The sequence below is a fragment of the Heterocephalus glaber genome, unplaced genomic scaffold, assembly GCF_053883595.1.
Source record: "Heterocephalus glaber isolate CG9 unplaced genomic scaffold, H.glaber_assembly_v1.0 deba00001744, whole genome shotgun sequence".
NCBI classification, from domain to species: domain Eukaryota; kingdom Metazoa; phylum Chordata; class Mammalia; order Rodentia; family Bathyergidae; genus Heterocephalus; species Heterocephalus glaber.
Genome location: NW_028258450.1, coordinates 2,281,625 through 2,306,808, shown reverse-complemented (window position 1 = coordinate 2,306,808; position 25,184 = coordinate 2,281,625). Strand labels below are relative to the sequence as shown.

The 25,184-nt window shown below is 44.1% G+C and overlaps 1 protein-coding gene across 2 annotated transcripts; it reads right to left on the bottom strand.

Annotated features, from left to right (window-relative positions):
• Positions 1–25,131, bottom strand: LOC101706276 (17-beta-hydroxysteroid dehydrogenase type 3-like). 2 transcript variants are annotated; one of them, XR_015447095.1, is made up of 11 exons: positions 25,029–25,131; positions 16,702–16,776; positions 16,457–16,567; positions 16,282–16,364; positions 11,677–11,721; positions 11,484–11,518; positions 11,094–11,175; positions 10,848–10,913; positions 10,276–10,425; positions 4,702–4,808; positions 1–3,556 (listed from the first exon to the last, which is right to left on the bottom strand). XR_015447095.1 is itself a non-coding variant. In XM_087200429.1 (10 exons), exons 4-10 carry the CDS (start codon positions 16,348–16,350, stop codon positions 4,794–4,796), a joined length of 462 nt encoding a protein of 153 aa, XP_087056555.1. In that variant the 5' UTR covers positions 16,351–16,364; positions 16,457–16,567; positions 16,702–16,776; positions 25,029–25,131; the 3' UTR covers positions 3,593–4,793. The 2 variants fall into 2 exon arrangements, 1 of the variants encoding a protein (XP_087056555.1); XM_087200429.1 differs by lacking the exon at positions 1–3,556 and having other exon boundaries at positions 3,593–4,808.
• Positions 25,132–25,184: the final 53 nt, after the last annotated feature.

Sequence of the window (25,184 nt, the reverse complement as noted above, 5' to 3'; positions counted from 1 at the left end):
AAAGACCTTTGTTATTTTACCCGAATTCTGTGTCTCTGCATTTCTTTCCACGATTCAGGAACATTTGGTTCCCTGACTGGGAATCGGGAACAAAGTGGCCCTTTTGGGCATTAGCCCAAACACCACCGGAGGCAGTGGCTCTTTGCCTCCTTGAGGGGAAAGGCACACCCCTGGGACTAATTTTCTAGGCTCCCCAACAGGACAGAGACCCACTCACCAGTGGCAGATTGCCCGAACATGAGACAGAAGACAACAGAAGGAGGGAAGCTGCTGTTGGTGCCTAATCTCTTTCCTTTGCTTGGTGAGAAACCATGGGAAAACTCCCCATTTCTTACCTTTTGGTTTTGCTTTGGTTTCACTTTGTGAATTTGTATTCTGTAACTTTTGGCAAATACAGTGCAGGGGCCTGATCATTCCTTCTGCTTTGCCATTTGGAAAGATAGCTCATTCCATTTGTTTTGGTTCACTTTGTGAATTTCAGGCAAACAGTGCAGGGGCCTGATCACCCCTTCTCCTTTGCCATTTGGGGAGGCAGTTTCTTTCATTTTTTTTGGTTATGGTTATGGGGTCCCCAAGAGGGAATGTGATGATTTCTGAATAAATGTGTGAATGAAAGAGTTCTGGATAGGAGAATGTGTGGAACAAGCTGTGGAACAAGACAAAGGGAGGAAGTGCTTGAGCTTAAAGAGTCCTCCATGAGTCGCAGAATTTGTGTGAGGTCTGTCCTGGGATTCTGTGGTTGCATTTAACAAAGGCACAATGGTGAGCTTATGCGATGACGGTGCCAGCCGTCACTAGTCGAACAGTACCTGAGAGGAGGGGAGAGGATGAAAGAAAAACAAAACCTCTGAGGAAAAGAAAAAGGAGAGACCCCTCTTCCCACTTTATTGCCCTTTATATACCTTTTCCACAACTCCCAACCCCTCCTCTGCACATAATTCGGCGACTAATTATTTTCCAGGGAAAAGGTCAAATGTATCTTTACAACTCCGGGAATAACGTTCCCTTGCACTGCAGACATTCGAACTCTTTCTATTTAACCACTCTCGTTACAAGTAATCATCCTTGTTTTTGTGCCAGCTGCATATCCAGGATTCATTATGTTCTCCAGAGACTCAGAGGTCTCTCAAGGTTATTTCAACCTTTCGCTCTCCACAACTCCCCCTTTTTTATTTATTAGATGACCGTGCCTGTCTTAGGTGAGATCCTAGGACAGAATCCTACCTTACCCGTCATTGGGAAGAGAAACTTCCCTGTCTTAGGTTGCTAAGAGATTCTCCTGGTCTCAAACCCGTCATTGACTAACCGGCCTCTTGCTTAGGGGTGATCAATTTCTGATAATGCAATTGGACAGCCATCATTGAGAACATGGATCGAACACACTGGCCAAATATAATGAAAAGAAGAAACATAAGTAACAATCCACCTGCCAACAGCCCAAGGCCTATCACTATTTGTTTAGCAAAAAGTGAGGAAGGCACCAAGGTTTTCAAGTAGTCATAAAGGGACTGTGCCAGCTGTGCAGGTGACAGACTTGTTTTTCTTGTTTGTTGAATACTCAGTATTTGCTGATGGAGCTTTACTAGGTCGGAGGTTTCATTGCCATGCGACCATGCCCCTTTTAGATGGTCCTGGATCATTTGCCAATTATAATCTGTCACATTATAAGCTAGTGAAGTGACACAAATCCAACGATATTCCGCATGGCACTGTAAACAGTTTCTATGTTTGAGAGCTTCAAGGGAGCGTCCCAAATATATTACCGTGTCAAAAAGAGCATTCAACTTTTCTTCCATTTTTACATCAATGTCTTCCTGTAACTCTAAGGCTTGAGACACATTCATTGAAAGATTATCTACAAAAGTTGCGGTTTGTACAGACTGAGATAAAGCAACTGCAGCGGTAGATAAGCTAGTCAGAAATGCTATAAAAGTGACAATTCCGGCTACAATCATGCCGGCCACCCTTTTTTCTCTTTTTAACAAACCATTTAGACTCTCCAATATTTGAAGTCCTTTTTCTGCATACCATGGTTCTGAAAGGTTAACCGGCAACATTACAAAAGAGGGCTGATGAATTATTAAAACATTTTGATACCCAAATTTTACACAATTTGACGATGTACAATTATCACATTTTACATTAAATCGACGAGTTCCATTTTCATATTCAATCTTAAAACCTTCCAATAATAGTAAATAGGGTCGGGGCACACAAGCCGTAATGTTTCCCTCCAACCCGGAATCTGGTCCCACACCAATCCTTTTTATTCCTCCCATAGCAACCATAAGTTTCCATATCATGGGCTGAAAAGGGCCAGAAGGCACTCGCCAAAGTCCCACAGTCAACTGCTGTTGTGTATTCGCCCCACCTTGACAATTGTCCAATTGGGCACTCAATCCTGTAGCACTTCTTGTTGATCGGTGAAGTTATAGATGGCCGGCCGGTCCACTCTACATCTGGCCCATGGTATGATCCTGTTATTGGTGGGTGTCTTATTCATACATTGGAAAATTCAAAATGAAAAGGGTATCTGAGGAGACAAGGGGTATAACTCCCCCTTTTTTAGTTTTTGAAGTTGATGTTTAAGGGTATTATGAGCTCATTCAACAATCCCCTGTCCCTGGGGATTATAGGGTATACCAGTTTTATGTATCAGCATACAAGTGTGTCTATTTTTATAGGTGGCTGGAGCATAAGAGAAGGGCAAATACCCCAATCAAAAGGTTATTCCCATAAACAATATGTTGGAAGACCCACATAATTAGAGGGCATGAATACATATTGAACACCAGAAAAGGAGCAGTAATAAATATCACAGTTACATAAAACCTTATGTTTTTCACTGTAGTTTGGTACCAAAACCATCTTTCTGATAACACTCTCTTTTTTATGACACAGAAACTAAGCTTTTGAAGATGACCAATGTGGACATATTACAATAACATAAATTAAGCTTTTGAAGATGACCAATGTGGACATATTACAATAACATATTTAGAACTTAACCAATGTAAACATTTTACAATAACATATTTAGTGCTTAAACATCAATGATAACCCATGTAATCAATTTATAACATATTTAGAATTTAAACTTCAACAATAACCAATGTAATCAATTTATAACAACATTTTGAGACAATATTTGTTGTGGTGTGTCTCCCATAAGATTATAAAAATTACTAGGGGGTGCCTTTAGTGAATTAAGACCAGAATAATTATTTTCTGGGTGGCCACTTTTTTATTCACCAAAGGGAGTACCCACAGTCTCTATTTATTTTGACAAACAAAGAATAAGAATATATATATATATATCTTCTTATTTTACAACTGCTTATTGCAATTTGATTATTGCATGTAGGTGACAATACACATTACTTTTATAAAATAAATCTCAGTGGCACTTTGATCAATTAGCAACCTGGGAAAGAAGGCATACCTTTAATTTAATAACATTTATCTGTAAGCCAATTTAACAATAGGTGAATATCTTTTATAAAAAAAACTTTTTTCAAAAGGTGAAAAGGAAAAGAGAAAAAAAAATTGAGCTCAACTGTACAAACAGACAAACAACAGACAACAGACAAACATATAAGACAATTTATAAAATTAAGAGTGCACTCAAATATATTTAGCCAAATTGAATCGTAATATCCTTTTTATGATTATTAGATTTATAATTGTATGACTGGTCAAAAACTTTGGAATAGTCAATTAACAGAGCTCTCTTGAAATTAAAATCAGAAGGAATGAAAGCGCTTTTATACCTGTAAATATAAAAAGAACTCCAAGTCCTTGACAAGGAAGTAGCGAATTCAAACAGGACAGACTATTTGGAACCCAGCCAGATCCCCCCCTCTCCCTCTCGGCGGCCGCCTGTAAAGTAGCCTGCAGGGCCGAGGGAGGGCGGGGCGCTGGGGATGAGAGTCGTGGGACAGGAGGGGAATCCAGCTGAGGATCGGGGCGGGCAACCTCAGGAAAAGGGTCAAGCCCTGCCGGGACGCTGGGCTGAAGTGACCGTTTTTTCAACAGCGCTTGTTCCTTTTGTTTCCATTTCCAATTAAACCATAACATATCTAAGGGATTTGAGGGATGGGTATTTTCAGATTTATCTTTTTTATCTTTTGTTTTCATTTTTTCAGGAAGAGCTATTAGAGAGAAGGGAGGCCATTCCTCATAGTTATATTTAGTTGCCTCGTCCTCTAAATCTGCGGCACCAGAGGGGTCGAGGGGTTCATCTAAACCTTCCACAAGAGGGGGGGGGCGCTGAAGGAGGGCACTCAATTTCTTTATCTATATTTGGAATGGCCTCCGGACTAGAGGCAACCGCGTCTGTTTGTGAGTTACCCACTAAAGTCCCTTGACGAGGATCTAAGCTCTCCTTGATAAGACCCCAAAGGCTAAACACATCAACAGGGAATTTGGAAGGCCCTTCCTGATCATAATAATCTTGTAATTGTTTTCCGACTTTTAGCCAAAGTTCCAAATTAACTGATCCCTCCTCGGGAAACCATGGGCAGACTCTCTCCACAAATTCTAAAAAATGACATAACTGCTGTTGCCCTACCTTAGCTCCACGGGACCAAAGCATCCTTTTTAATATCTGAGCAAACAGCATCCGACTACTAGTAGTCCCCATATCTTATAGCATCCGACTACTAGTAGTCCTTATATCTTATATCACCGCCCCCTACTTACTTATCCGAGCTCACAATCCAGCGGCGTCCTTCACCTTGTCCTCCATGCTCAGGTCCCTGTTTGGGCGCCACTTGTGACGGTGCCAGCTGTCACTAGTCGAACAGTACCTGAGAGGAGGGGAGAGGATGAAAGAAAAACACAACCTCTGAGGAAAAGAAAAAGGAGAGAGAGGTGGAGGAGAGACCCCTCTTCCCTCTTTATTGCCGTTTATATACCTTTTCCACAACCCCCAACCCCTCCTCTGCACATAATTCGGGCGACTAATTATTTTCCAGGGAAAAGGTCAAATGTATCTTTACAACTCCGGGAATATCGTTCCCTTGCACTGCAGACATTTGAACTCTTTCTATTTAACCACTCTCGTTACAAGTAACCATCCTTGTTTTTGTGCCAGCTGCATATCCAGGATTCATTATGTTCTCAAGAGACTCAGAGGTCTCTGAAGGTTATTTCAACCTTTCGCTCTCCACAATTCGACAGCCCACCTTAGCCTGAATGGACCTTAAAGTGGCCGAGAGGCCCACAGCCAGGCAGGTGAGTGACCCCTCACCTTTGTCTTGCATCTCCATACAAGGGTACCCATACACAGAGCAACACTCTGATCTGCCAAGCATGGAGACAGAAACATCTCATCCTACTGTTTTGAAATGCATGCTTAAGAATTTTTGGAAAAGGTTTTACTGGAAATTATGGTATTAAGATGAAACCACAGAAACTTAGAACTTTTGTGAGGTAGAATGGCACACACTTGGGCCAGATTGGCCAACTGAGAGATTCCTAGATGAGGGTCTCCTCTGGACCATCTGGCTCACAGTCACCCACCCCCACCCCCACCCCACCCCCGTGGACTGGAACATACAGATCAATTTCCCTATACTGATTTATGGCTCAAATTGTGCCACAGCATGCCTCCTTGGCTTCATATGTTTGCCATGGAAGCAAAAAAACAATATCCTGGTCCTCTGTCAGAAAGGGGACGATGCTGGAAAGAAACTGGTCCTTTCAGATCTGGACTGAGAGAATTTAGACTTTCCCCCTCCTTTTGTGTTGCTAAATTCACAGGTTTGGAGAAGGTGGGGAGAAAAGCATGAGAAGTGCTTGACTTCAGTGCACCAGAGGGTGCCTGCTGTGCTCAGACTCAGAGAGGATCGAATAGGGCTTGCACTCAAGTTTGAAAAAAGAATTGAAAACAGAAAATAAGTAATGGATTAAAACAGCTAAAGAAGCTCTGAATGATGTAAAACAAAGCCAGAGAAATCAAGTTACAAATTTTAACTGATTGATAAATGTATCTGTGTTTCAATTTGACTTGATGTTTAACTGGTATGCTGAAAATATTTCTTGTACATCACAAATTCTTCAATTGTAATTATAGGGTAAACTTGCTCTTTTCTGTACTTTGTTGATAGAAAACTCAAGGTCACTACCATTGTATTGGCAGCCAACCAAATTAGAAGTGTAACAATCTGAGAACAAACAATGGACACTTTACAATTTTAACAGCTAAAGACAAGTTTGTGACAAAAGGTCTATAGTAGTGACATAAAAAATATTAAAAAGCTATAAGTAAAAGACAAGCAATTTGGATGTAAAAAGTTTTTGTATGTTTGTCTTGCTAGAAAGATAAAAGAGATATGCAAGACCAGAAGGTTTACTTATGTCAAAAGATGTGCGAAAGTGATTTATCAAAAAATATGTGTGCTTGTTTGTTGGTTTCAAGTTTGTTATAAAAAGTTTCAATATGTTTATATTGGTTGTCATCAAAGGGTTAAATTCTAAGCATGTTACTAGTATGTGTACATCGGTCATCTTCAAAGAGTTTAAGAGCCAACAGGTTACAATATGAACTCCTCCTTTACAGTGATTTAGAAAGACTGTTGGGAAAAGGCACAAATGTGTCAGACCAAGGTGCCATATTTGAGATTTGACTTAAAAAAGGACAAAAAGAGGCTAGGTCCAGAGAAAAGGAAAGTCATTTATTCTCTGCCAAGATCCCTCCAAAATGCTTCAATTATTTGATTTCATCTTTGCTACCCATTGCCCTAATTGGGAGGAGTGTAAAAAACTTTATAAAACTTTGTTAACCTCTAAAGAAATACAGAGAGTTTTAGGAAAAATTAGAAAGATTAATGCCAGTAGAATGCCAGGTGATTTACAGAATCCAGATGCTTGATATGAACAGCAGTTTCTAGTAAACATGTGACCCTATTGGAATCCCAATACCCCAGTAGGCCAGGAGAGCTTAAGAAATTATCAGACAGCCCTTCTGGCAGGGATATGAGCTGCTAGTAAAAGACCTACAAACATGGTTGAAGTGTCAGAGACTCAGCAGGAGCCTGACGAGAGCCCTGAGAAATTTTACAAGCATCTGTGTGAGGTCTGTAGAATAAACACACCATTTGACCCTGCTGTTCCAGATAACCATCGGTTAGTCAATACGACCTTTCATACTCAGTCAGCTCAAGACATTAGAAGGAAAATACAGAAGCAAGAGACTTGGGAAGGCATGAATATAACACAATTCTTGCAATTAGCTAGGAAAGTGTACGTGAACAGAGAGTCAGTGAGAGAGAGAGAGAGCAAGGAGGGAAGACGGGCTAGATAAGAGGAGGGCCAGATACATAGCAGTGGCTATGGGAGCCAAGGAAGAGAAAGAGAAAGAAAGACAGGGAATGAAACCAGAGGGAAAGCAGAAGAAAGCCTTTGGGCATGAAGACTTAGAGTTTGACCAGTGTGCGTATTGTAAAGAGAAAGGACATTGTAAGAATAAGTGCCCAAGGCTCAAGGAAAAGAAGAAGCAGGACTTGAAGGAAAAAAAAGGATCCTGGCGCATTGTTGCCTGTGATGGAAGACACTGACTGACACAGACCAGGCTCAATGCAGCTAGGCCCCCACGAGCCCATGGTCGATGTCCAGATAGGGGGCCAGATCATGTCCTTCATGGTGGACAGTGGCACAGAACATTCAGTAGTAACAGCTCCAGTCGCCCTCTGAGCAGAAAGCGCATCCAAGTGATCAGTGCCACTGGAATTTCAGAAAAGTGTCAGTTCTGCTATGAAAGGACATGTGAAATTGGAGGACATAAAGTAAAACAGGAAATCTTGTGTATGCCAGAATGTCCTATCCCCTTACCAGGAAGACATTTAGTATCCAAACTGGGAGCTACAATAACTTTCACCCAATGAGGAAATGCATCTCGGCATTTAGACCCAGGAAGAGATCTCATCATGATGGTAACTACTACAAGGGAGGAACAATGGCAATGTTACAATGTGAATGATGTTTGCCAGGCTGCAGAAGAATTAAACACTATGTTTCCTGGAGTATGGGCAGAGGAACTGCCCCCAGGCTTAGCTAAGAATCATCCACCCATAGATATAAAATTAAAAGACAATTCTGCCCCCATGGCTGTAAAACAATATCCGAAGTCCAGGCAAGCCTTAAGTGGAATCAGGCCCCATATCTTGAGATTAAAGGAACTTGGACTTATAAGAGAATGTAAGTCACCTTGGAACACCCCTTTGCTGCCGGTTCGAAAACCTGATGGGGACTATAGGCCAGTGCAAGATCTACGGGCTGTAAGTGACAGAACACTAACACTGCACGCAGTGGTCCCTAACCCTTATACTTTGTTGGGTCTGATACCCCCAGAGGCAGCATGGTTTACTTGTTTGGACTTAAAAGATGCCTTCTTTGGCCTTCTCATCACTCCCTTTTACAAATCATCTTTGCATTTGAATGGGAGGACCCAAGTGATGGGAAAAAGACTCAGTTTACTTGGACCAGATTGTCACAGGGATTTAAAACTCACCCATGCTTTTCAGGGAAGCCCTAGCCAAGGACTTGCTTGCCTTCCCCACAGAATAATATAGCTGTGTCCTGCTGCAGTATGTGGATGATTTAGTGTTATGCAGCCCAACGTAAGAACAGTGCTTGAAAGGCACCAAAAAGTTGTTGCTGCACTTCCAAGAAACTGGATATAAGGAATCCTGGAAGAACACCCAGATTTGTGTACAGCATGTTAAATATTTAGGATTTCAAATAACACAGGGCATGCATTGCCTAGGAAATGAAAGGTTATTAGTGCCATCCCCAAATGCCAAAGATCCAGCTGAGAGAGTTTCTTGAGGCGGCAGGCTTCTGTAGAATTTAGATTCCGGGTTTTGCAGAAATCTCTAAACTCCTTTATGAAGCCCTAAAGAGGAAAATCATCTGCATTGGACTGTAGAACAGGAGGAAGCTTTTAAGAAATTAAAATTGACTTAGGCAGCTGCTCCAGCCCTAGGCATACCAGATGTAAAGTGGCCATTTACTCTATATGTGACTGAGAAAAACCATGTGGCCTTTGGAGTGTTGACCCAAGAAGTAGGCCCATGGAATCAACTGGTGGCACATTTGTCTAAGAATTTACATCTAGTAGCAAAAGGATGGCCTCATTGTCTTTGGGTCTTAGCAACTTCAGTTCTGTTGATTCAAGAAACAGACAAGCTGATTTTAGGTCAGGAAATGACTGTGCAGGTTCCACATGCAGTCCTAGAGCTGCTGAACACATGGGAGCATCATTGGCTCTCAAATAATTGGGTTACTCAGTATCAAGCGCTTCTCTGTGAGAACCTCCACTTACGGTTTATTCTTATAAAAACTTTAAATCCTGCTGCTACCTTTTTGCCCACAGAGACAGGCCCTCCTGATCATGACTGCTTGAGTGTCACCAATGAGCTCTTTTCCAGCCGCCCTGACTTGCAAATGGCACCCTTGTTTGATGCTGACCACTGATACGAGCAGCTTTGTGGAAGATGGGGTTCGTCATGCTGGATATACAGTAACCACAAAGGATGAGGTGATCCTAGCCGGGGCCCCTTCCTTTTGGCTGGTCGGCACAATAAGCTAAGCTCTGGGTACTCATACAGACATTCCAATGGGCAAAGGGTAAAAAGGTAAATATATATACAGACTCTCAATATGCATTTGCTCCATGGCATGATTCATCAAGAGTGAGGTCTTCTCACAGCAGAAGGGAAGCAAATCAGTGCTGGGGATTTAGCTCAGTGGTTCCAACACCTGCCTCAAAACTGCAAGGACCCAAGTTCCATCCCCGGTACCAAACCAAACCAAACAAACAAACAAACAAAAAAAAACAAAAGAAGGGACGTAAATCAAAAATAGACTGGAAATTGTACAGTTGCTAGAGGCAGTGTGGGAACCTAGCAAAGTCATAGTAATACATTGTTCAGGACATCAGAAAGACAAAATCTTCATTACACATGGTAACAATAAAGCTGATGTTGAAAGTCAAGAAAGACAACGTACTCAAATCCCTGCTCTCATCACTCTGGAAGCTGGTGAATCAATGCATGGTTGAAGAATGAGAATACTGGGAAAAGCAGCATGAACTCTTGTGCTATGCCAGATCACTACTGCTCTGAGTTTCTTTGTTTTCAAACTGTGGATGTTTAAGCCTAGTGACAAAAAATGTGATGTACAATACATAACTTTTAAAATGGTAAAATGAATCAATATCCTTTTTTGGTACTCTTTGATGCCTGCCCAAAGGAGCGCCCGCCCGAGAGGCACCTGCAGCTCGTGGCTGAGGCAGCCACAGACGTGGGAAGAGAGGCCCAGCGTGTCCAAGGCCGTGCGGGCGAACTCGTCGGCACTCTTCACCAGCAGCCCGGTTGAGTTGTTGTTGATCATGTTTGTGGAGACAAACGAGGGTCTCACCGTCTGCAGGACAGGACGGAAGGGGTCCAAGAAACAATGTTGTGCCTCTGTTAAGACCCACCCACCTCCCCTGTCTAGCTGAGTGTCCAAGACCCCAAGACCTAGACCCGGCCCCCAGATAGAGCCCTGCCCTAGACCCCGCCTCCAAGGCCAAGGCCACGCCCAGTCTGGACCCCGCCCCCAGATGGCGATGGCCCAGCGGCCTAGACCCTGCCCCTAAAGCCAAGGTCACAACCCAAGCCCGTGACCCACCCCCAGGTGTAGTTCCCACCCCTAAGGCACCATCCCAGCCTAGAGTGAGACCACAACCCCATGGATCCCCATTAAGCCACTGATCTTTAAGTCACCAGACTCTCTTCCTTCTCCTCCAGAGCTGCTACCCCAGCCACATCCTTTGAGCCCTCCACCCGCCCCCAGTCGGGCACCTGGATGGTGACACCGTGAGGGGAGTACTCTGCGCCCACAGCCTCGGAGAAGCGCTGCACAAAGGCCTGCAGAGGAAGGAGAGGAGGTCCCGGGAGTGAGGCCCTGATCCCCAGGCCAGGTACTGTTGTTCCCCTTGTCCCACCCCCATTCAGCGCTTTCCCACCATGAGCTCCTTGCCAGGACACAGGGAGAGGGAGGACTCTGGCTCAGCAGGGCGCCCCCCTGGAGTCTGGGGGTCCGGGTACCTTAGTGGCTGAGTATAAGCCTTGAGACAGGATGCCCCTTTGGCTGGCTATGGAGGACACGTTGACGATGACGCCTCTGCCTCTGCCGGAGGGAACCGCGTTAGAAGGTGGTCGCTGCCCAGGGGGATAAAGGGGCGGAGTGGTTGTCCCCACCCACCCTTAGCCAGAGCCCTAATCTGAAAGGCCTGGGGAGAGTGGGGACTGGGACCTGGCATGGTGGTGCATGCCCATAATCCCAGGAGCCCGGAGGCTGAGTCAGGAGGGTCACGAGTTGGAGGTCAGTTCAGGCTGACACACACACAAAAAGACTTGGAAGCGGGGCGGGGCTGGAGAAAGGGGAAAGCCTGGAGGCTGGGGGCATCGATGACAGAGCGGCTGAGGGGCTCTCACCTGCTGACCATCTGGGGCAGGACGATCCCGGTCATCTGCAGGCAGAGGAGGTGCCCATGTCCCCTGGCCTCCTCATCGAGGCGCTCTCACTGCCCCTCAGGGCCTGTCCCGGGCCCCCCGCCCCGCAGGATGGGACGCTCCGGGGTGGTCACAGCTGGGCTGCACCTGGACCCGGCCCTCCCCGCCCACTGACCTGAGCCGCCGACATCGTGTTGCAGTTGATAACATCCGAGATGCTCTGGGGACGGAAATGGAACCGGCCACTCCCTCGCTCCCCAGCCTCATCACACCAGCCGCATCTTCTCATTTCCTACCTTAATTTTTTTCTTATTTTAACAATTCACACATTTGGGGACAAATGGTTCCCACCAGAATTTAAAGCACACCGTCCTTTGACCATCAACTGCACTTGTAGCAACATGCGCCTTTCCAAGATTCTCACACACAAGATGCTCAAAGCTATTTGTTGCCAGGCCAGTGAGGTGCTTCGGGCCTGTGATCCCAGCGACTTGGTAGGCTGAGGCAGGAGGAGGATCACAAGTCTGAGGCCAGCCTGGGCAACAGAGTGGTTTTAGCGAAATCCTGTCTCAAATAAAAGGGGCTGGAGATGCCGCTCAGTGATAGAGGGCCCCTGGGTTCAGTCTCCAGTACCAGGGGAAAAAAAGTAGAATGTACACACAGCAATGTGGATAAATCTTTAGTATAAACAAATGAACACATGCCAGGCATGGTTGTACATTCCTGTAATCCCAGCATTTGGGAGGCTGAAGCAGGAGGATCCCCACGAGTTCAAACCCAGCCTGGGCTATGTAGTGAGACTCTGTCTCAAAAAAAACAACAACAAAAAAGATAAAACACTCAAAAAAACCAAAAACTAATCTTGAACCTCCACCCTTAAGAAGAAATGAAGTCTTGACAGTGTGCTGGATATGTACCCCCTTGCCATCAGCACCAGGTGACCCCTATCCTGACTCTAACACTGACAGAATCATTCAGCAGGCCTGAACTTAGTCAGGTAAGTGGGACACTGGAGTCCACATCCCTTCATCTTGGGCTTCCGGGCTTAGCGTTTGTGAGACTCTTCCCCTGAGGGTGACAGAAGGTCATCTGTGTTCACTGCTAGAATCCTCCATTGTGTCAACTCAGCACACTTCATCACCCAGTCAGCCTCGGATGGGCATCTAGGTTGTATCTGTGTTGATACTGTAAGAAATAATTTACTAGGCACACTCGCCGGGCTGTTGGTGGACACTACTCTCATGCACAATGCAAGGGAAAGGAAAGGATCACGTGGTAGGCAATTGCAGTAAGTGTGTGTGTGTGTGTGTGTGTGTGTGTGTGTGTGTTACTGGAGATTCAATCCAGGGCCTTCTCACTGAACTACATCCCCAGCTCTTCTGTTTTTGGGTTTTTTTGTTTTGGTACTGGGGATCAAACTCGATCCCTTGCACTTGCAAGGCAAGTGGTAGAACCAACGTTCCAAATCCCCAGCCCCCAGCTCTGTTTTATGTTTAAATTTAACAATTTTGAAACAGGGTCTCACTATGTCACTAAGTTGCCCAGCCTGGGTTTCTAACTTTCAATCCTCCGGCCTCAGCCTCCCAGAGTGCTGGAATTACAGCCATGGGCCACCTTACCCACATAAAATTAAAAATTTTCACCATCCATGGTGGTGCACATCTATTTTCCCAGCCCCCATGATGCTGAAGCAGGAGGATTACATAGAGTTCAAGACCAGCCTGGGCTACATACCAAGACCCTGTCTCAAAAAAGAAAATTAAAACTTTTATACATTAAAGGATACTACCAACAGAGAGAAAGGCAACCCCAAATGGTAGAAAATATTTGGAAATCATATATCTGATAAGGAAGGAATTTCTAGAATATATAAGGAACTCCTCTACCTCTCAAACAATGAATAAGTCATACAAGAAATCCCAGGGAAATTAGAAAACACTTCGAGAACCCCCAAAATAAACTAAAATGAGTGCACCACAGAGGAGTACTTATGAGATCCAGAAACAGCCCTGCTAAGGGGGAAATGTATAGCTGCAAGTGCATTAGAGAAAAAGGAACGGTTAAAATCAACAGCTCTTCAACTAATGGAAATAGGCACACTAAACCCAAAGCTAACACAAGGTCACAAGACTAAAACAGAAACTAGCAAAATAACAGAGACAGGCCACAAAACAAAACAAAACAAAACAAAAAACATGGTTCTTTGACCAAAAAAAGAGACTGAAATTATGAAAATCAGAAATGAGTGCCAGGCGTGATGGTGCACAGCTGTAATCTCAGCACTTGGGAAGCTGAGGCAGGAGGACAGCTGCAATCTCCAGGCCCGCCTTTGGACTACACAGTGAGATCCTGTCTCAAAATCAAACCAAACCAAACCAAACCCTCCATACAAGGAAAAAGCCATGGACCAGACAGCTTCTCTGGTGATCTGTACCAAACATTTAAAGTAGTAAGAATCCTCAAACTCTTCTAAAACCTAAAGAAAGAGGGAACAGGGCTGAGGATTTAGCTCAGTGGTGCTCTGCCTGCCTTGCAAACACAATGTCCTGAGTTCATTCCACAGTACAAAAAAATAAAAAAATAAAAAAAAAATAAAGAAAAAGAAAAAGAAAAAGGGAACATTGCCTCCCTTACTCTATTTCTGCTCTCATACTGGAGCCAAAGACACTATAAGAAAAGTACAGACCTATATCCTATATGAACAGTTATGCAAACATCCTAAAATAAAAAAAGTAGTAGCAAACCAAACTGAGCAGCATATTGAAAGGATTATCCACTACTCCCAAGGGGGATTTAGTCCTGGAATGCAAAGATGGTTCAAAGTTCAAAACTCAATTTATGATACATATTACCAGAAAGAAGGGAAAAGACACAATTATCTCAAGTGACCTGGAAAAAGCCTTTAGAAAAGGTAACAGTCTTTGATGATAAAAACATTCAGCAAACTAGAAATAGAAAGAAACTATTTCAACATAATTGAGCCCTTGTATGAGAAGCTACCACCTGAGTCATACTCAATGTTGACGGACTGAAGGCATTGGAAGCCCAAGCCAGAGAACTCATGCTCAAAAGGCACTGAAACTGGAAAAGAAGTGCAGTTATCTCTGTTCATAGATGCTAACATGTTCGGTGCCGAAAACCCTTAAAAACACACACACAAACAAATTTTTAGAACTAATACAAGAATTCTCAAAATAGCAAAATATACAATCTACACAAGAAAGTCAGTGGCAGAGCTCTTATCCCTGGGCTCCACCCCCCATTGCCACAAAACACAAACAGAATCCGTGTGCTGCTGTACACCAGCCACGGACAGTCAGGAAAGGGAGCTAAGACAACAATTTCATTTACACTAGTGAAACAAAAAAGAAGGAAAGAAAGAAAAAGAAGAAGTTAGTCAAGGAGGTGAAAGACTTGCATGGCTAAAAAACTAGAAATCATTGCTAAAAGATATTAATGGAGACTGAAATAAATGGCAAGACATCCTATTTTTTTGAGTTGGAAGTTTTCATTTTGTTAAGATGCCAGTTGTACCTCCATTGATCTACACTTCAGTTGCTAGCAAAACTCAAAGGACCCAGAATTGACAGACTAAACATGAAATAGAAGAATAAGATTGGGGAACTCAGTATTGGGGTTTCAAAATTTACTACAAAGCAGCCAGATGTGATGGCACACACCTATAATCCTGGCCTTCTGGGAGGCTGAGGCAGGAGGATTGCAGGTTCAAGACTAGCCTGAGGACTTAGTGACTTAGAGACCCTGTCTCAAAATTTTAAAAAGGACTGGGGATGGAGCTTAGAACAAAGGCATTGGGTTCGACCCCCAGTAATAGATACACACACACACACAAAAAAAAAAAGAAAGAAAGAAAGAAAGGAACACTAGGAGCCCAACGTCAGCAGCACACAATGGTGCTCGCCTGAAGCAGACAAGAACAGAGCCTAGAATTAAGACCTGCACATGATTTTTAAGGGCACCAGGATCACTCATTAGGGAGGGGACAGCCTTTTCAATCAGCGGTGCTGGGAAAGCTGGATATTCACATGAAAACAATTGACGTTGCCAGGGATTTAGCTCAGTGGTTCCACCACCTGCCTTGCAAGTGCAAGGTCCCAAGTTCGATTCCCGGTACCAAAAAGAAAACAATGAAAAAAGAAATGACACTGTGCCCTTGATCAACAATACCCCAAAGCTGGGCATGGTGGCACACACCTGTGATCCCAGCACTCTCAGGTGGCTGAGGCAGGAGGATCACAGTGAGTTCAAGGCCAGTCTGAACTACATAGGGAGACCTCGTCTCAAAAAAAAAAAAAATCCACAAATAAAGCCAGGCCAAGTGATGCACATCTGCAATCCCAGCTACTCAGGAAGCTAAGGCACAAGAAGGATCATAAAGTTCAAGGCCAATCTGGACAACTTAGCCAGACACACACACGCACACACACACGCACACACACACGCACACACACACACTCACACTACTAATAATAAAAATTTAGAGAATCCACATTGTCTACAGGGCAGCGCTGGTTCTCCCGTGTGGGTAATTCTTTACACTTAGGACCAGGCAATATGAAAGGTGAGAACCGGGCTCAACCCACACAGCTGTGCAGGTTGGGCACTGCAAAAGGGTGCGTCATTCAAGGACAGAGACTTGTGGTTGTTTTAAACAATTTTCCAGCCAAAGGCAAAGAGCACCTTGCTCTCCGGACGCCGGTGCATTCTTCGGCCTGCCCAACAGAGGGCACGAGAGCGCCGCGAGCGGCCGGGGACTCACCTGGCCCACATTCTTGGTGTCCAGAAACTTCCGCAAGTTCGAGCCGGACAGCAGGCCGCCATACAACATGCCCACATTGTTCACTGCGCAAGAGGTCGCACGGTGTCCCTCACAGGGCCAGGGACACTGGGTAGGGGACAGGGAGGGGACTCAGTGCAGCAAGCGGGCGACTCACCCAGCACTCCGATCTCCAGGCCCCGCAGTCCTGCCTCGATGGCACCGTAGATCTCCAAGCCCCCGGTGAAATCGGCCTGGATGACACGCGTGGACCTGCCGTGGAGCCGCTCTGGAGGACGGAGTGGGATCAGCTTTGGCCCCGCGCCCCGCCCCCGGCCCCAGCTCACTTAGCAGCAGCCTCAGGCCATCAGCTGCCCTAGACCCCTGCCCAGGGCTGGGCGGAGCTTCTGCACGCGCACTCACCGATCTCCCCGCCTCATGCTCCAACTTCCTGAGGCTTCGACTGATGAGCACGATGTTCAGCCCCCTCCTGGCCAGCTGCGGAAATTCATTCACTTCCTCAGTACCCCCGCTGCCCCTCGCCAGGTACTGAGGATTGAACCTAGGGCCTTCGCACTGGGCTGCTTTGCCAGCCTTTTCAAATCTTTTTCAGACAGATTCCTCCTCAGGAAAGAAAAGCCGAGTGTGGTGTGCATACCTGTGATCCTAGCACTCAGGAGGCTGAGGCAAGAGGATTGCCATAAGTTCAAGGCCAGCCTGGACTACATAGTTCATAGTTCAGGACCAGTCTAAACTACATAGCAAGATCCTGTCAGAAAGAAAGAAAGAAAGAAAGAAAGAAAGAAAGAAAGAAAGAAAGAAAGCAAGCAAGCAAGCCAGTCAAATCAATGTAATTACAACAGACACCACCAAAATCCAGAACATTATTAGCCAGTACTTCACAAACCCCAATAAATTGGGGAATTCAAGGCGGGAGATTTAGCTCAGTGGCACTGTGTCTGCCTTGCAAGCACAAGGTCCTGAGTTCAATCCCCAATCCAAACAAAAACCCAAACTTTGGGGAATTCAGAAGGAATGCATTGATTCTTAGAGACATATGAATTACCAAAACTGAATAAGGTTTAAAAACCATGAATAATTCAGCAACAGGCAATGAAATCTAAGCAGTAATAAAAAACCTACCAACTAAGAGAAGCCCAGGTCCCAATGGATGCATTGTCAAATTCTCCAAGCACTTCAGGAGAGATCTAACACCAGTACTTCCCAAATTCTAATGAAATTGAAAGGGAAGGAGCCCTCCCAAAGTCATTCCTGGAAGCCAGCACTATCCTGATTCCAAACCCAGACAAGGATCCAACCAAAAAAAGAGAACTACAGATCAATCTCTTTAATGAACATAGATGCAAAAATCATCAACAAGATGCTGGTTAATAGAATGCAACATATCTAAAAGATCATATGTCATGACCAGCAATGCAAGGATGGTTCACCATACGGAAATCAGAAACAAGACAAGGATGTCCACTGTCACCACTGCTATCCAATATTGTCCTCAAAATATTACTCAGAGCAACACTGTCTTTTTGCCAAGAGGCAAAAAAACAAACAAGATACATATAGGAAAGAAGTCAGATGATCATTATGTGCAGATGACATGATCCACTGCATAGAATACCCCAAAAAAATTTCCACCAAAGGACTCATAGAAGTCATACCCAATTTCAGCAATGTAGAAGGATACAAAATCAACATACAGGAGCTGGGCATGGTGGCACACACTTGTAATCCCAGCACTCAGGTGGCTGAGGCAGGAAGATTCCTGTGAGTTGCTGGCCAGCCTGGGCTACATAGTGAGTTCAAATTCAGCCTAGACAATATAGTGAGACACTGTCACAAACAAACAAACAAATCAACACAGAAATAAAATGTTCCTATATCACAATAATGAACTCATTCAGAAAGAATTTAGGAAAAGAATACCATTCACAATAGCATCAAGACAAATAAACATTAAGGAGTTAACTAAGGAAGTGAAAGACCTCTACAATGAAAACTATAACATTTATCCAGGCACAGTGGCATACACCCATAATCCCAGCACTCAGGAGGCTGAGGCATGAGGATTGCTTTGAGTTCAAGGGCAGCCTGAACTACATACCAAGACCATATCTCAACTCCCTCTACTCCCCACAAAAAGAAAAAAGAAAAAAGAAAACCACAGTATTCTGAAAAAGGAGACCTAAGAGGGCATCAGAAAATGGGAAGATATCCTCTATTCCTGGAGAGGCAGACCAGTATTGTAAAAACAGCCATATTTCCAAAACTGATATACAGATTTAACGTGAAACAACTCCAGACCTACTCAGTCACCTCCTCTTTGACAACAGAGCCAATCACCCCCATTGGAGGAGAGATAGCCTATTTAATAAATGGTGTTGGAAAAACTGGATTTCAACCTGTCAGAGATTAAAACTAGACCCATACCTATCACTGCACACCAAACTAAGATCAGCCATTTGATCTTTGACAAAGGAGTCAAAGCATACACGGAGGAAAGACAGCCTCTTTAATAAGAGGTGTGGGGAAACTGGCTTTCCCCATGCCAGTGTCTAGACCCATGTCTCTCACCATGTACTAAACTAAAAATGAATCAAAGATCTAAATGTTAAAACAGGTACACTTAATGAGCTAGAAGATAAAATAGGCAGAATCCTTGAAGACAGGCTTAGGCAAGGACTTTCTGAACAGAAGTTCAGAGGCACAAGAAATAGCATCAAGAATCAACAAAAGGGATTATAGCAAATTAAAAAGCTGCATAGCAAAGGAAGCAACCAACGGTGAAGAGACAACCTACAGAATGGGAAAAATTTTGCCAGCTGTTCCTCTGACAGAGGAGTAATATCTAGATGTATAAAGAACTCAAAATTAGACCCCCACAATAAAAGATCCAGTCAAAAATGGGCAGCTGAAATGCAAGGACATCTCCCAGGAGTCAAAATGGCCATCTTCAGAGAGAATGACTAGCATCAAGAAATCAAATAACAGGGCTGAGGATTTAGCTCAGTGGTTCTGCCTCCTGCCTTGCAAGTGCAAGGATCCGAGTTCGATCACCAGTACCAAAAATAAAAACAAAACAAGAATGCAGTCCCTTCCCTTAACAACAACAAAAAAAGGGACTTAAACTTCAAAAAAAAAAATAATTGCCTGAATTAAATTTTGGGCCAGGAATTTAGCTAAGTGGTTCCGTCACCTGCCCTGCAAGCACAAGGAGCTGAGTTCAATTCCCGGTACCAAAAAAAAAAAAAAAAAAGAATTGCCTGAAGAAATCAAATAACAGATGCTTGTGAGGCTGGGGGGAAAAAAGAACCCTTCTATATTGTTGTTGGGAATGTAAATGAATACAGCCACTGTGGAAATCAGTGTGGAGAGTCCTAAAAACAAATATTAAAATTAGAAATTCCTTTCTAGGGTCTGGGGATTTAGCTCAGTGGTTCTACTGCCTGCTTTGCAAGTGCAAGGCCCCAAGTTCAATCCCTGGTACCAAAAAAAAAAAATCCTTTCAACTCATCTATTCTCATAGGGATCTTCCCAAAAAAGTTAAAGACATGTTATTACAGTGATACATGTGTATCTATGTTTATAGTGGCACAATTCCTATTAGCTAAACCTTGGGAACAACCCATCAACAGATGAATGGATAAAGAGAATGTGGTATTTATGCACAAAGGAGTACTACTCTGCCACAAAAAAGGATAAACCTGAGTCATCTGAAGGAAAATGGATGCACCTCATACTGTTCAATGAAATAAATCATACACAAGCTTAAATATTGCATGGGTTTTCTTATATGAGAAATCCAAAATATTAATAAAAAGCAAAATAAAAGATAATGAGAACTAGTGAGATTTTTTTTTCAAGTGGTAAGGGGATCAAGAAATGGAGGGAGGGGCCGGGGATTGAGCTCAGTGGTACCACCGCCTGCCTCACAAGCACAAGGTCCTGAGTTCAATCCCCAGTATAAAAAAAAAGAGAGAGTGAGAGATGGGGGCAGATGGGCAAGAAAGGGGGATTTAAACTAGCTGAGGGGTGTTATGTACACATACCCACCACACATCACCACTGTGATCATTATGTACACAAACATGCACTGACTAAACAAGCCAAGCCTTCACCCTTGGGCCTTTGGGGAGAGTCACCACCCGAGCCTCAGTGCCCCAGAGAGGAGGCGGTGGGAGGGTGGCACCCAAGGGGGCAGAAGAAGTTGGGCTTCCAAGCCAGGTGAGGGTCCTGGCATCACAGGGTGAGCAGAAGCAGAGCCACCTCAGCCTCATGCTCCTGGTGAGGGGACAGAGGCTGTGCTTCTGTGATGCCCTGGCCTCTGAACAAAACCCAGCAATACTGGCTTGGGTGCAGCCCAGGCTGGTGCCCTGCCAAGGCATTCATTCCACTTGGCCAGCGCAGGATGGCAGAGGCAGGACTGTGGCCTGGTCTCACTATGTAGCCCAGGCTGGCCTTGAATTTGGGACTATCCTCCTGCTTCAGGCCCCAGTGTGCTAGGATTACAGGGGAGTGACACCACATGTGGCAATTTCATCAGGGAACGAAGTCTGGTCCTGGGCACTGGAGAAGGTAAACTATTAACTTCTGGGTAGGTCAATGTTTGCCTAGCATGGTGGAGATTTTGTTCTGTTACTGTGGAGTTAGAGCTGCCTCTTCCAAATCTCAAATTCTGAAATTTGAGAATAAGATTCTCCTTGGGGTGTCAACCAGCAAGTAGATTTTCAATGTCCTCTAATTTTTTCTCTATGTAGCTTGGATTTATGAATGTCAAAATCTGTAATTTGACTGGCATGGAAGGGGGAGCAGGTGGTGATATCCACATCCTCCTGATTATTTATGTCAGTTGATAATTTATAGATTTCATCAGGACTTATATGGAACATAGTAAGCTGGACATGGCAGTTCACCCGGGAGGCTGAGGCAGGAGGATGGCAAGTTTGAAGCAATCCTGGGCAACTTAGTGAGACCCTGTCTGAAAAAACTCCCAGTGTTTATGGTCAAAGCCAGAGTTGGAATCTGTGACTCCCCAGCTCAGGACACTGCATAACCTTTGTCACCAGCCATACTGGCATGTGCACACCTCCAAGTGCTGGATCCAGGCTAATCCAGAATGAGCTGCAGAGTGTCTGACAAAGGAAGTCTTCCGTGGCTTTGTCACCTGACCGAGGCAGTCTAGACGACTTTGTTTGTATCACAGGTGTTAATATTGAACCACCTTGTGGGGCATTTAGCTCAGTGGTTCCACCGCCTGCCTCACAAGCACAAGGCCCTGAGTTTCATTCCCAGTACCAACAAAAAAAATTGAACCACCTTATGTCCAGGAAGTTCCCTTTTAGTGGTTCTACCTGAGCATGGGACACCAGGCCCTCCATAGAAATTTATTCTGGCCTCGTAACTCACGTTGGCAGGAAGAAAACCAGTTCAGAAGCCGGTCTTGGTGTCACCTGCCTGTAAACCCAGCACTCAGGAGGTTGAAGCAGGAGGAGTGCAAGTTCATGGCCAGCCTGGGCTACACAGCAACACCCTGTCTCAAGGAGGAAAAAAAAAGAAATGAAGAAAATGAAAAGAAAAGCAGGTTCCTTTGCCCTATTGGGTGTTGGCATCAAGAGCAGTCACACTGCTTAGCTGCTGTGGCAATGTTTGGAAACTGGTGAGAGGGGTACAGGCTTCGTGGTTAACTCCTTGAAAAAGCAGGAAAAAAGCTGGGTGTAATTCCAGTGGCACTGATCACTTGGATGCGCTTTCTGCTCAGAGGGCGACTGGAGCTGTTACTACTGAATGTTCTGCGCCACTGTCCACCATGAAGGACTTGATCTGGCCCCCTATCTGGACATTGACCATGGGCTCGTGGGGGCCTAGCTGCATTGAGCCTGGTCTGTGTCAGTCAGTGTCTTCCATCACAGGCAACAATGCGCCAGGATCCTTTTTTTTCCTTCAAGGCCTGCTTCTTTTCCTTGAGCCTTGGGCACTTATTCTTACAATGTCCTTTCTCTTTACAATACGCACACTGGTCAAACTCTAAGTCTTCATGCCCAAAGCCTTTCTTCTGCTTTCCCTCTGGTTTCATTCCCTGTCTTTCTTTCTCTTTCTCTTCCTTGGCTCCCATAGCCACTGCTATGTATCTGGCCCTCCTCTTATCTAGCCCGTCTTCCCTCCTTGCTCTCTCTCTCTCTCACTGACTCTCTGTTCACGTACACTTTCCTAGCTAATTGCAAGAATTGTTGTGTTATATTCATGCCTTCCCAAGTCTCTTGCTTCTGTATTTTCCTTCTAATGTCTCGAGCTGACTGTGTATGAAAGGTCATATTGACTAACCGATGGTTATTTGGAACAGCAGGGTCAAATGGTGTGTATATTCTACAGACCTCACACAGATGCTTGTAAAATTTCTCAGGGCTCTCATCAGGCTCCTGCTGAGTCTCTGACACTTTAACCATGTTTGTAGGTCTTTTACTAGCAGCTCATAACCCTGCCAGTAGGGCTGCCTGATAATTTCTTAAGCTCTCCTGGTTTACTGGGGTATTGGGATTCCAATAGGGTCACATGTTTACTAGAAACTGCTGTTCATATCAAGCATCTGGATTCTGTAAATCACCTGGCATTCTACTGGCATTAATCTTTTTAATTTTTCCTAAAACTCTCTGTATTTCTTTAGAGGTTGACAAAGTTTTACAAAATGTTTTACACTCCTCCCAATTAGGACAATGGGTAGCAAAGATGGAATCAAATAATTGAAGTATTTTGGAGGGATCTTGGCAGAGAATAAATGACTTTCCTTTTCTCTGGACCTAGCCTCTTTTTCTCTTTTTTAAGTCAAATCTCAAATATCACACCTTGGTCTGACACATTTATGCCTTTTCCCAACAGTCTTTCTAAAGCACTGTAAAGGAGGAGTTCATATTGTAACCTGTTGGCTCTTAAACTCTTTGAAGATGACCGATGTACACATACTAGTAACATGCTTAGAATTTAACCCTTTGATGACAACCAATGTAAACATATTGAAACTTTTTATAACAAACTTGAAACCAACAAACAAGCATACAAGTTTTTTATAAATCACTTTCGCACATCTTTTGACATACCTAAATCTTCTGGTCTTGTATATCACTTTTATCTTTCTAACAAAACAAACATAAAAAAAATTTTATATCAAAATTGCTTGTCTTTTACTTATAACTTTTTAATATTTTTTATGTCACTACTATAGACCTTTTGTCACAAACTTGTCTTTAGCTGTTAAAATTGTAAAGTGTCCATTGTTTGTTCTCAGATTGTTACACTTCAAATTTGATTGGCTGCCAATACAATGGTAGTGACCTTGAGTTTTCTATCAACAAAGTACAGAAAAGAGCAAGTTTACCCTATTATCACAATTGAAGAATTTGTGATGTACAAGAAATATTTTAAGCACACCAATTAAACATCAAGTCAAATTGAAACACAGATACATTTATCAATTAGCTAAAATTTGTAACTTGATTTCTCTGGCTTCGTTTTACACCATTCAGAGCTTCTTTAGCTGTTTTAATCCATTACTTATTTTCTGTTTTCAATTCTTTTTTCAAACTTGAGTGCAAGCCCTATTCGATCCGCTCTGAGTCTGAGCACAGCAGGCACCCTCTGGTGCACTGAAGTCAAGCAATTCTCATGCTTTTCTCCCCACCTTCTCCAAACCTGTGAATTTAGCAACACAAAAGGAGGGGGGAAAGTCTAAATTCTCTCAGTCCAGATCTGAAAGGACCAGTTTCTTTCCAGCATCATCCCCTATCTGACCAAGGATCAGGATATTGTTTTTTTGCATCCAGAGCACACATAGGAAGCCAAGGAGGCATTCTGTGGCACAATTTGAGCCACAAATCAATATAGGGAAATTAATCTGGATGCTCCAGTCTGGGGGCGGGGTGGCTGTTAGCCAGATGGACCAGAAGAGACCCTCATCTAGGAATCTCTCAGTTGGCCAAGCTTGGCCAAGTGTGGGCCATTCTATCTCACAAAAGGTTCTAAATTTTGTGATTTCATCTTAATACCAGAATTTCCAGTAAAACCTTTTTCAAAAATTCTTAAGCATGCATTTCAAAACAGTAGGATGACATATTTGCGTCTCCACTATTGGCAGACCAGAGTGTTGGTGTGTGTGTGGGTACCCTTGTATGGAAACGCAAGACAAACAAAGGTGGGGGGTCACAGGCTTGCCTGCATGGCTGCAGGCCTCTTGGCCACTTTAAGGTCCGCTCGGGCTACGGTGGGCTGTCGCATAAGCTCACCGTTGTGCCTTTGTTAAACGCAACCACAGAATCTCGGGACAGACCTCACACAAATTCTGTGACTCAAGGAGGACTCTTTAAGCTCAAGCACTTCCTGCCTTTGTCTTGTTCCACAGCTTGTTCCACACGCCCTCCTATCCAGAACTCTTTCATTCACACATTTATTCAGAAGTCATCACATTCCCTCCCGGTGACTACCTAACTGTACCCAAAACAAAGGAAAGAAGCTACCTCCCCAAATGGCAAAGCACAAGGGGTGATCAGGCCCCTGCACTATGTTTGCCCAAAGTTCGCAAAGTGAACCAAAATGAATGGGAGGAGCTATATTTCCAAATGGCAAAGCACAAGGGGAGATCAGGCTCCTGCCCTGTATTTGCCAAAAGTTACAGAGTACAAATTCACAAAGTGAAACCAAAGCAAAACCAAAGGTAAGAACTATGGGGGTTTCCCGGGGTTTCTCACCGAGCAAAGAAAGACACAGATGAGACACCAACAGCAGCAGTCCTCCTTCTGTTGTCTTCTGTCTCCGGTTTGGGTGATCTGGCACTGGCAAGCTGGACTCTGTGTCCTGTTGAGGAGATGAGGAAATTAGTCCCAGGGGTGTGCCTTTCCCCTCAA